Below are 11,807 nucleotides of genomic sequence, written 5' to 3'. Positions count from 1 at the left end.
TCCCAGGCTTTTTCAGACCCTGCACTTCTGGCTTCTAAAGGCAGGCACAGGTGATTGGACCCTTGGTCACGCCCAGCGTGATCCACGTGTGATTCAACTAAAGCCCTTGTGTGCATGTGCAGGTCGCGTGTGACAGTCATGCCAACCCCCTGTGTGCATGCGCTAGGCGTGGGTCGCTCGTCATCAGTGTGTGACGTAGCCATGCTAACCCCCTGTACGCATGAGCCTGGCGTGGGTCGCCTGTCATCTGTGTCATCAGTGTGTGACAGACATACTAACCCCCTGTGCACATGTGCCAGGCGCGGGTCGTCCGTCATCAGCGCGTGACAGTCACGCCAACCCCAGCATTTAAAAGCTGGACACGCCACCTTTGCTCTCTCTGCACACCGTTTCCCAGGCGTGTGCACGTTCCCTCCTAATAAACTCCTAAGTGGGTTTTGTTCGCGTCCCGTGTTTTCTTCTCACCTGCATCTGATCATTTCACCCCCATCTTTCACCTAGGGCTCGGCACAGTGACGCTGCCTTTATTCCCAGCACTTAGAAAGCTAAGAGTGCGTGTGAGATCACGGCCAGCCCAGTCTACAGCTGACCCGAGATAAGCCTCAGCTACAGTGAAGGACCCTGTGCCCAGAAGTAATTAGGAAAGCAATGCACAGCAGACCGAAGACCTTCATTTAAAACCTGAGGCTGCTCCAGAAAAACACATCTCTTTAAGATGTTTAGTGTAGGGGCTGGAGAGATAGCTCAGTGGTTAAGAGCACTGACTGCTCTTCCAGAGTTCTTGAGTTCAATTCCCAGCAACCACATGGTGGCTCACAGCCATCTATGAGACCTGGCGCCCCCTTCTGGCATGCGGACACACATGGAAGGAATACTGTATAAATAAATAAATCTTAAAAGAAAAAGATGTTTAGTGTATGGAAGAACTTTCTAAACATTATTCCAGAAACACAAAAAACAGCCTTGATAACGGCAGGAACTACATGAAACTAAATTTTCTTTATATCAAAAGACATCAACAGCCCACAAAATGGGAGAAAATCTTTACCAAGTGTGGCGGACCTCTCGACCGGCGAGAAAGAACGACCACCATATCAGGATTCTACTCAGAACACGCTTTACTGGAGTGCCCTTCATTGATGGGGAGCAGGAAACGAGAGGGGGCAGGAAAACAAGGGGCAGTAAGCGAAGGGGCAGGGAGCTAATGGGAGAGACAGCATGAAGCGAAGGGGTGAAGGGCTCTTAGGCAGCTGCTTAAATAGGGAATTGGCACACGGGTCGCCCTGTGATTGGCTGCCACCAACAGTTGACACCAGACCGCATCGGGATAGGCTCAATGATCTTCATCCACCGCGCATGCGGGAAGCGGGTGACACGCAGCTCTCAAAGCCATAGCCAAATATGGAGTTGTTTATAACCAACAAGACAGGATGTTGGCGCCATCTTGTAATGGCGATCCTGTCCGGCTCACTACAACCAAGTATACTCAGAAGGCTAATATCTAGAACTTACAACTAAGACAAATTAAAAGCAATTCTGACAAACGAATGGGCTAATACAATGAGTTCTCTAAAGCGGAAACACACATCCCCCGAGTATTTTTTTGTAAAACGTTCAGGTGGGCAGTGGTGATGCACACCTTTAATCCCACCACCTAGGAGGCAGAGGCTGGTGGATCTGAGTTCCAGACCAGCCTAGTCTACAGAGTTCCAGGATAGTCAGAGCTACATAGAAACCCGTGCATGTGTCTACGGGGGGGGGGGGGGGGGGGGGGAGGATCATTATCCTAGCCACATCCATTATGGAAATCATGGAGGTATTTCAAAAAATTAAAACCAGATCTACCACAACCCAGCTCTACCACTCCTGGGTCTAGACCTAAAGGGCTCCATATACAGGAAACAGACATTTGTACATCGGTGTTTCTGCTTCCAAAGTAGCAAGGACATGTAACCAATCTAGTTGTCTATCAACAGTGAACAGATAACAAAAATGTGATAATATACACACATCAGAACACACTTTAGTTTTGAATAAAAAGAAAATAAAATTTGCAAAAAAATGGGCATAAAAGAAGAAAATCTTCCCATTTTCCCTCATGTAGAGATCCCAACCTATAATGTGTGAAGGGGAAGCCCCAGCCAATCACCTTGTTTGTAGGTCGGGTACCCCTTATGCCAATATTTACCTATAAATCTGGCAGGTCTGCTCCCCACCTTCTCTGTTTGCTGCTCTTCGCTGGAACCCTGGCTTTGTAAGCTCCCCCCCTTTTTTCCCCTTATTAAAGCGGAATATTTTAAATTAAAACTAGTCTGATTAATTCTATTTGCCGGTCGTTTACGCCCCTTCAAATATGACATAAGCAAACCGGTGCGGTCTTAAAAGTCAGTAATAACCAGTGGTGAGGACAGACAGATGGGACAAAAGGACAAGGGAGTGGAAAGGAGTTTGAAGGATAGGGCCACACAAGATCAGGGTACTGAGGGTGGGGAAGGTAAAGGACAGATTTATTCAAATATAGCAAGAACGATGTTAACTTAATACTTGAAAGCCTGTGGGTTTGTTGACAGACATAACTGACCTGACTGTCACTGAGAAGTCCCACAGCCCCTGTAGCAATGGATCACTCTGGAACGGGTCTACCTTCCCCCACTTCACCAGTTTCCAGCTGCCCATCCCTGCACAACCTGATGGGGAGGCGTCGTTAGGACACAAGGGGCCCAGGGTTTGTTTCCGTTTTCAGACAGGGACTTGGTGTGCAACCCAGGCTGACCTCCAATTCTCAGTCTCCTGCCTGAGGGTTAGGACTACAAGAATGTGCCAGCAAATGCTTTGAACAATTTTTAAGAAGTGTAATTTATTCATTTTTTGATAATTTCATACATGTAAACAATCCATCCTGCTCATCAGCACCCCAACGCCCCATCCACTCCCAACATAACCCCTTTCCCTCTGAAGCTTTGCATGAACTTAGACTCTTGTCAGACAGTTTAAATGACTGTGTGCCTAGTGCCCTGATATTTACCTTCGAGAACAGGTCCCTAGGGCCTACCCCTCCTCAACAGTTTTCAGTGGGCTTCATTTCACTGGCAGACAGGGGTATTAAGCCCAATATCCACAATACTGGAGCAACCCCTGGCCAAAGAGGGAAAGCCTGAAGCAGGTGGGTCCAGCAGGGTGCACTGAGAGTAAAATCAGCATATCCAACAGGGGATGTTGGAGGGCCTTTTGCCGAGTCTCTAAGGTGTCACAGAATCAGACTGCAGAAATGGCACGAATGCGTAAATGGCAGCCGACATTTAAATAAACACACCACGTGCACATAAATGGTGCTTCCAGCAACCACAAGGCTGTTGAATAAAAACTCCAATGGCAGGGGTGGTCTACCTTCCTAGCTGTTGCTTGCCAGAGAGATGGATCCCAGAGGTTCCCACACTAGACCTGGTGTGTAGCTAAGTGGTTATCTACCCATTGCTAATGACAACACAGGATATGCCTTCAGGAGACTAGAACACCAACCCAGGACTGAACCAGGATACACCGCATCCCCAGTGGTTAGCTGTCAACATCAGGGGGCACTGTTCAGGCCATACAGCCTCATTTGGCTATGGACCCCAAAAACCCCATTACCTGCTTATTACACAGGTAACAACAGCAGGTTCAGCTGTGGTGCCATCAGCACAAGTACAGTCAACAATCTTCCAGTTATATGTCCAGGCCCCTCCCCGTTAGAACGCTCATTAGGTCACGAACAGAAACGCACATCCAGAGACAGCCACCGCTTTGCTAAACAAAACATATACCCAATTACTGTGGCAGTTCAAGAGAGAACGGTCCTAGTTGGTGGATCTTTGCGGGCGGTGGTGGCGCACGCCTTTAATCCCAGGACTCGGGAGGCAGAGACAGGCGGATATTAGTGAGTTCGAGACCAGCCTGGTCTACAAGAGCTAGTTCCAGGACAGGCTCCAAGGCCAGAGAGAAACCCTGTCTCCAAAAAAAAAAAAAGAAAGATTAGGAGGTGGGGCTTCTTGGAAAAGGTGTGTCACTAGGGGTGAGCTTTTCAAGTTTCAAAAGCTCAGCCAGGCCCAGTCTCATTCTCTGCCTCCGGCTTGGGTAAGAGATGTGCTGCTACAGAGCTCTGCCTGCCACCCCTCCACCCCCCCCCACGAGGATCACAGACTCACCCTCTGAAACTGTCAGGAAGAAACCAACTGAAGTCTCGGTTTTACAAGTTGCCTTGGTCATGGCGCCTCTTCATAGAAATAGGAAAGTAAACTAAGACAATTATCCTCTGAGTATTTGTGCACTGGAGTCAGACTGTAGCTGCCTCTTCTTGCACCGGCGGCAGCCACTATAAACCATGGTGAGGACAAACGGACAACTGCACACATGACGGACTCTCTAGTCAAGTAGGTGTGCCACGGAACACGCTTCTTTCTGGGCATCATGAAACTGGACCGAAATGGGCATTATATGATCCTGATCCACTGTGCCCAGAAGTGGGACACTACTTCCAGTGGGTGCACAGTGGCTGCTTCCTTTAAGTTGAGAAAGGGCACCAGGTAAACAAACAGCAGTCATGTGTGGGGCTTTCTATTCCCATGCGAGGGGACACACCTAGAGCCACTCCTAGGCCCTCTCTGAGCTGTCAGTCACCTCCTATAACCTAGCTATCCCAGGTCAGCCGCTGACCACCCTCCACCTGTCTTTACAACATAGGCAATCCCTAAGGATGTTCCTGCCACCTTTCCTCTCTGAGATACAACTGTAACCAAGTACGCAGAGGGAAATGGATCGGCCTCCAACACGCCTTCCCTCTGTAATTATGCACAAGCTTCCCAAATACGGAGTCCAGCGTTTGTTGGGGAGCATGTCCAGTTTGAAAACTATACAATCTGTTCTGCACATGGTAAAAAAGAACGCTTTACTCTTTTACGCCTGTGCTGTGGCTCTGCAGCTTGGCACTCACCAAGGTGTGACGCCATTATCTGTCACAGGAATACCCAGTCCCTAAGCAAGGGCCCTATGCTGGCAATATAAGCAAAGCCCTGGCTAAGCTTATTACCAAACTCAGAACTACACCCATCAGATGTTTCTTCAGTCTAAAATTCTGGTAAATGGAAAAACACCACACAGCTGTGGTCAGGATGTGTGCAGTCACTGGATAACAGAGAACCCAATTAAGACACAATACTTGGTCATACAGGATGCTTTTGACCACTGGCTCAGGAGTGTGTGCCCTTCTGACAGCCTGGATCGCTTTCGGAGGAAGGCTCCACAATTGTCTGCTCCTGGTTTGGTACGGCAGCCCAATGGCTCAGTTCTCAGGGGAAATAGTATCTCTAAGGCTCAGGGACGAGAAAGGAAGAAGATGCATGAAAGCGCCAAGAGCTGGGGGGGGGGGAGGGAGGACTGGGTTCAGGGCTGATGCCCTAACCTGTCCTTACTGTGGAGGAGCAGCAGCTGCCAGAGGACCAACTAGAGACCCAGGGTCAGAGGAGGCATCAGCACAGAATGTCAAGCCACCTAGGTAGGTGAGAGCTGTAGCTATGCCCTCCAGGTAGCTAGGACCTGGTCCTACACTCAAGTCGCCTGGGGCAGGGGGGAGGGAGGGGGGGGGTAGGTATCTCCTCTTCTCACCTCGGGCACTAGTCCTCATAAATCAGTACCACTGAGTCAGAACAGCTACCCAAGTCACAGGAGAACTGGAGTCATTCTTTAGGCTGCGGCACCATTACAGTTTGAAGACAATGTTTACATGAATTCATACACCAACATATACACAGTGATATAGCAGGTATTTGTAAACACTAAACCTCTTCACGGCAAGAGCAAAGGTCAGTCTACCCTCACGGGATGTCAACCACATGCTGTCCATTACAGAACTTTAAAAGGCAGCTTTAGTTTTTGTGAATAAAATAAAATAAAAACACCTTCAATGGCAGGGGGCCATTATCCTGGGCTGGTCTCCAGTACCCGGTTCCTATATAACAAACTGGAACCTGCCTTGGTACACGAACAAACCAAACTCTAATTTGGAAGTGGGAATTTTGTAACCAATACCCTGATTTTAGCACGAACGAGCGTCAATGAGTCCCAGACCTCACAGTTCAGACCATACCAACGTGGGCAAATATCTGCATGTAGCCAACCCAGTGATTTCTTCCATATTTCCCTTCTCAGTTTCCAAGGGAACGACCCTCCCTGCAGTCTGAACACTTTCTATGTACAACACCCCCAAATTTGTGAATTTTCCTTTTTGACAGTTAAGGCGCCATAGGGACCTTGAAGCCCAGGACCCCGGGGGCCGCCCTCCCCACAGGTCGCAGGTGTGGCTCCTGCCTCTCTCCGTCCCTCTACCTCACTGCTTCTTCTTTTTACTTGCCGGGACTGTCTAGCACTTCAATCTTGCCTCTGCCACCTTCTGCACTCGGAAGCTTTATGTTGTCCACAGTGACTTCGGAGGGGGTGCAGTCTTCATCTTCGGACTCTGAGCTGTCCGCAGAGCTGTCAGGGGAGCTCTCTTCGGAGCTGTCCTCTTCCTTTGAATCTGACCGATTCATCTCGAATAAGGCCACATCCTGCAGAAAGTGTCAGGTTGAGAACTCTACTTCAGGGCAGTTCTGTAACATTCTCTATTAAAGTAGCAGGGTTGGCTCAGTGGATCAGGGTGCTTACTGATCTTCCAGAGGACCCAGTCCAGGTCCCAGCACCCATTACCAAGCTTCAGAAAATCTAACCCTTTCTTCTAGTTCTTCTGACCCTCACAGCCACGCACATTGGTAACAGACACACACACTGACATGCACACAAAAAATAGTAATTCTTAAATAAAAGCAGAAGAAATTACTAATATTTATTATAGATTCTTGAGCACGGATTGGGCTGTGAGCTTAACACCAACAGCTGGTAAACGCTTTCGGTGGCCAGAAGACATCAGAGCAAAGTCAGGGTTGGTTTGAAGGGTTTATTTTACTTATGTTGTTAAAAAGGCTCCTCCTGGCGGGAGAGATGGCTCAGCGCTTGAATGCACGAGCTGCTTTTTCAGAGGACCTGGGTTCAATTCCCAGCAACCATCTGGCTCACAACTGTCTTTAACTCCAGGGGATATCACACCCTCATACAGACATGCCGGGGAGACACCAAGGCACATGGAAAAAGAAGTCCCTCCTGCCTAGTACACACCCAACACCATTCTCAATAAAAACGGACTAGAGCAGTGGACCTCAGCCTTCCTAATGCTGTGACCTTTAATACAGTTCCTCGTGCTGTAGTGACCCCCAGCCATAAAACTATTTCATTTCTACTCCATAACTTTAGTTATGCTATTGTTAGAATCATAATGTAGGGGCTGGAAAAATGACTCAGAGGTTAATGTAACTGGCTGCTTATAGGTTCTGAATTCAAGTCCCAGCAATCACATGGTGGCTCACAATCACCTATAATGGGGAGGGGTCACAATATAAGTGTCTGTGTTTTCTGATGACCTTAAGCAGGTGGAGGCCCACAGATTGAGAACCACCAGGCATCCCATCAAACACCTCAGACTTAACAAGAGATAGGAACATTGGCCATGGTAACACAGCTACAATCCCAACCTCTAACCCCAGCAATGGGGAGACTGACAGAACAGTTTGAGGCCAACCTAGGCCTCAGGTAAGGCCTGGACACCCAACTCCACTCCCTCAAGAACACCCTACAGCTCCTGCATTAATTAATGAGATTTACATTTCTGAGCAAGGACCAGCAAATTATACCCAGCAGGCTGGATCCCACCTGCTCCCTGGTTCTGTCCAGCTCCTGAACTAAAAATGGTTCCAATGCCCCCAGAAAGTGGCTGAAAAGGGGAAAAATTTAAATACTGAATGAAATACAAAACTGTAGCCTACTGCAAGCTTCTGCCACCAGAGAGCCCCAGGCACAACTTCCTACCATGAAAAAAACACTCCCCTTGAACTTCGAGTCAAATGCATAGCCTCTTGCCTTAAAAAGGCTTTAGTGGCCATAACATACAATGTCCCGCTTTCTTGTTAATGTCAACAGCTGTGCCCGGCACTGAACAGCACGTGAAACAGGGCAACAAAGACAGCACAGCCTATGAGAAATGTTCGACAATTTAAAAACCACATTTTACTTTAGAGTAAAATTTCCCATTATCTTCCCCCATTTCGTGGCAAGTACACTAATCCCATCACGTGAGTCAACAGGGCAGTTACCATCTGTACGATGTTCCCGGATGTCCCCTCGGTGTTTTCAATATCGAAGCGATCCGCTGGAGCAACCGCCATTTCCTTCCGAAGCTTTTCATTGGCCTGGGCCAGCTGTGGGAGGAATGCCTGCACTTGGTCTAACACTAGAGAGCAAACACAGAATGCAGCCATGTTAGTCATGTCCAGACTCCACAACTCCTGGTGAACACTTCGGAGGAGAGCAGCAATGAACCCATCAACAATTCAGGCCCAGCTTCTGAGCTGCCTTGGGTGGGAGGGTCAGAGGGGTCAGTTCAGATGGCTGGGGACTGAACCAGGGCCTTGCTTTTGCCAGGCCAAGGGCTCTACCCACCAGTCACAGTCCCAGCCCCTCTTTGGGACTCCCAAAGCAGTAAGCCCGCACGACTCAGCAATTATTATTCAAATGTTCTGTTTCTCTTTCACCCTGAAATTATAAAATTCTAGAAGGTTGGCATTCCAACGAAGGGACTGAGAAAACAGGCAGAATGACCTAATGGATCTAAGAGCGCCTGATCCTCACAGTAAGGCTTACAGGGAGTTCAGGGCCAACCTGAGCAACATAGACCCTGAGTCGGAGAATTCTGCCAGGCGGTGGTGCTGCACACCTGTAATCCCTGCACTCAGGAGGCAGAGGCACAAAGATCTCAAGTTCAAGACGAGCCTGGTCTACAGACTGAGTTCCAGACCAGGCTGGGATTAAAGGTGTGCTCCACCACCGCCCGGTTTACTTATCTTAAGAGCCTTATGTCATTTAAGAAAATATTTTATTTTAGGAGGGAATGCTTCAGTTCTGAGGACACTTCTGTAACACAGGCTACACAAGCTGCATCAAAGCAAAACCGTTAACAATAGTGTTCCCCAGAACCGTATTTAATATGCCAGATCATGTGAACGGTAAGTGCTTTTCCAAACAAGTGAGTCTTGAGTACTGTTCAAGCTGGTCTCCAACATGCTACCATTCTCCTGCCTCAGCCTTCCCACTGCATCGCAGCCATCAACAGTACTTTCAGTTTCAAAAAGGAAAAAGAAATGTATTTTGAAAAAATCTTCAGGCAGATTACGATGAGAAATTTTACTCCTTAGACAAGGATTTACACAATACAAGACTTGCGGTGTCTGACTCTGTGGTCTGATATGAGCCACGACGTCCAATCCCATCAAATGTGAGTTAATTGGCCTAAACTGGGGGAGCGCCCCCTAGAGTGGAAAGGCTGTACTTACAAGGGCTCCTCTGCATCCGAACTGTTTGAACAGTAGAGGTCTTCCTGGGCTGGGGCTTAGAGCTGATGAGCAACTGGTCCCAGATACCTGAAAATACATACAATTGACACCATGAATGCAGCCAAGCCAGGAGTGCCACTCAGCCATGGATGAAGAATGAGAGGGGACCATCAGTAACAGCTCCTGGGACTGTCTTCAACCTGGACCATTCCAAACCCGGGGGTAGAAGGGACAAACACTCTACAACATTGTGATTCTTTACGTACAAACCAATTGTCCATCCCATACACTGACCGCTCAAGCCTTTTCACGCACAGAAAAATCTCTTTACTTTCTAAATCAAAAATCCCGTCACTCTCAATGGAGAGATGACCCGGGAGACTTGGAATGCTCCTTAAAGCTTAGTGCTTTGATTAGTGTTACGTTCGGAGCAAAGCCAGAGCTTGGGGTCAATAGCTTTGCTGTTCCCAGCCAGTGACTACCACCATGCCGGTTTTTTCCTACATAAAGCGGGGTCCTCAGGATACTTCCGCAGGCGTCGGGGATGCGGGGAGGCTTGAGCTGATTAATTTCTGACACTACCACTCTCTACACAAGCTTTGGGGATACTTCCGCAGGCGTCGGGGATGCGGGGAGGCTTGAGCTGGTTAATTTCTGACACTACCACTCTCTACACAAGCTTTGGCAATCAGGAGTGCAACTCCCTCAGATACACTTCGTTCTCAAAAGGTTCCCACGATACTTAATACGCAGACACAAGAACTTTTATGTTTTTATGTGTTCGTTAAAGTTCTATGGGTAGCCCCACCTGTTTGAAACAAAATGTGAAAACGGAGGCCTAAAGAAGGCTACTTTTATAAAAAGTCCCACTGCGGAGTAGGGATTTGAACCTACAATTTCCATTCCGTATCCCTCCGCCCGCTTCTGGATCCCAAATGCTGGATTTAGGTGTGAGCCCCCACGCCTGGCTGAACCCATGCTTTTCTCTTCTGTACCACACTATCTGAAATGCTGAGAGGATTTCACGCACACGCGTCTCCCTCCACCAAGGTGACAATGAGGAGGGCGCGCCTAAGACAAATATTAAAAATGGTACCTACCATCCTGGCCAAGCTATCCCAGGTCCTCCCTGTAGCATTCCCTAAGAACTACCCGGCCTGTATCACCGACAACCCCCAGCGACCCCTAACAGTGTTCCGGTCTCCTCGGAACACCCCCCCCCCCCGCCCCCGGGCCAAGTGTCCCCGCCCCCGGAGCAGCTCTGACTCCTCAGCATCCCCGCCCCCCAACATCCAGGGCTCTACAGTATCCCCGCCTACCGGCTACCCGGGAGCGCCCCGTGCTCCTCAGCATGCCCATCCGCCCCCCCTCAACGCCTCAGGCTTCTCAGTATCCAGGGCTCAGCAACAACTCCGGCCCCATAGCGTCCCGGGCTCCTAGGCATCCCTGGCCGCGGAGCCCCGGGCTCCACAGTACCCCGGCCTCCTAGACATCCCCGCCTCCCCGCGCCACGGAGCATTCCCGGTCCCCCGGAGCACCCCGGTCTCCCAGGCATCCCCGGCCTCCTAGGCACCCCTGGCCCCGGAGCGTCGCGGGCTCCACAATACCACGGCCTCCGGAGCGTCCCAGGCTCCGCAGCATCCCCGCCTCCGGAAACATTCCCGGTCCCCAAGAGCGCCCCGGCCCCACAGCGTCCCGGGCTCCTAGACATCCCCGGGCCCGGAGTGCCCCGGCCTCTTAGGCATCCCTGGCCCCGGAGCCCCGGGCTCCACAGTACCCCGCCCTCCGGAGCGTCCCGGGCCCCGCCAGCCCAGAGGTCCCTCCGCCGCCGCTCACCTCGCGAACCCGAGCTCCCCGCGGTCAACAGCTCCCTGGACACCGTGATCTGCGAGCGATCCCCAGAAGACGAAGAAGCTGCGGGAGCAGATACGCGCTCACCGTGCAGCTCCATGCTTGCAAGACAGCACGAGAGAAATAAACCCGGATGGAGAACGGCACGGGTCGAGGGGCGGGGGCGGGAGGCGGGGCCAAGGCGGCAATTGGCGGAAACCGGGAGTTGGGCGGGGACAGTGGGAGGAGCGGGGCGAGACCTCGTGCAGGAGGCGGGGCTGAAGCGTGGGCAGCTGGGGACCGGAAGCGGGGTGGGGGGAGGCAGCGTGGGCGGAGCGCCGGGGAAGCACGCGTGGGGCCTGATCCGCCCCCGCCGAGGGTCGGGCAAAAACAGTCTTCCTTGTTTTTGTTGGTAAAGACTCAGCCGCGCTCGGTTTAGCCCAACGAGGCCTTTGTCTTTCTATTTTTGTTGTTGTTTGGGGGGAGGTTTCTGTGGTCTTGAGTTTGCAGAAATCCCGCTTTAGT

General features: G+C 50.4%; 1 protein-coding gene across 1 annotated transcript; it reads right to left on the bottom strand.

The window, feature by feature from the left end:
* Positions 1-5,619: 5,619 nt before the first annotated feature.
* Positions 5,620-11,404, bottom strand: LOC121455455 (uncharacterized protein C12orf45 homolog). Its single transcript, XM_041663145.1, has 4 exons — positions 11,289-11,404; positions 9,453-9,539; positions 8,217-8,353; positions 5,620-6,581 (listed from the first exon to the last, which is right to left on the bottom strand). The coding sequence occupies exons 1-4, from the start codon at positions 11,401-11,403 to the stop codon at positions 6,378-6,380; spliced, it is 543 nt and encodes a 180-aa protein (XP_041519079.1). The 5' UTR covers position 11,404; the 3' UTR covers positions 5,620-6,377.
* Between the last annotated feature and the right edge of the window lie 403 nt (positions 11,405-11,807).

This window comes from Microtus oregoni, unplaced genomic scaffold (assembly GCF_018167655.1).
Source record: "Microtus oregoni isolate MIOR12 unplaced genomic scaffold, Mior012 000001F_ref0000356, whole genome shotgun sequence".
NCBI classification, from domain to species: domain Eukaryota; kingdom Metazoa; phylum Chordata; class Mammalia; order Rodentia; family Cricetidae; genus Microtus; species Microtus oregoni.
Note: the sequence above shows the minus strand (reverse complement) of the source record. Positions and strands in the feature narration are given on the sequence as shown.

Coding starts and splice junctions, on each gene's coding strand:
- LOC121455455 (XM_041663145.1), bottom strand. CDS start 11,403: ATGGAGCTGCACGGTGAGCGCGTATCTGCTCCCGCAGCTTCTTCGTCT. Junction 8,354..9,452: donor TCGGATGCAGAGGAGCCCTT/GTAAGTACAGCC, acceptor TTTGCTCTCTAG/TGTTAGACCAAGTGCAGGCA. Junction 6,582..8,216: donor CCGGGAACATCGTACAGATG/GTAACTGCCCTG, acceptor CACTTTCTGCAG/GATGTGGCCTTATTCGAGAT.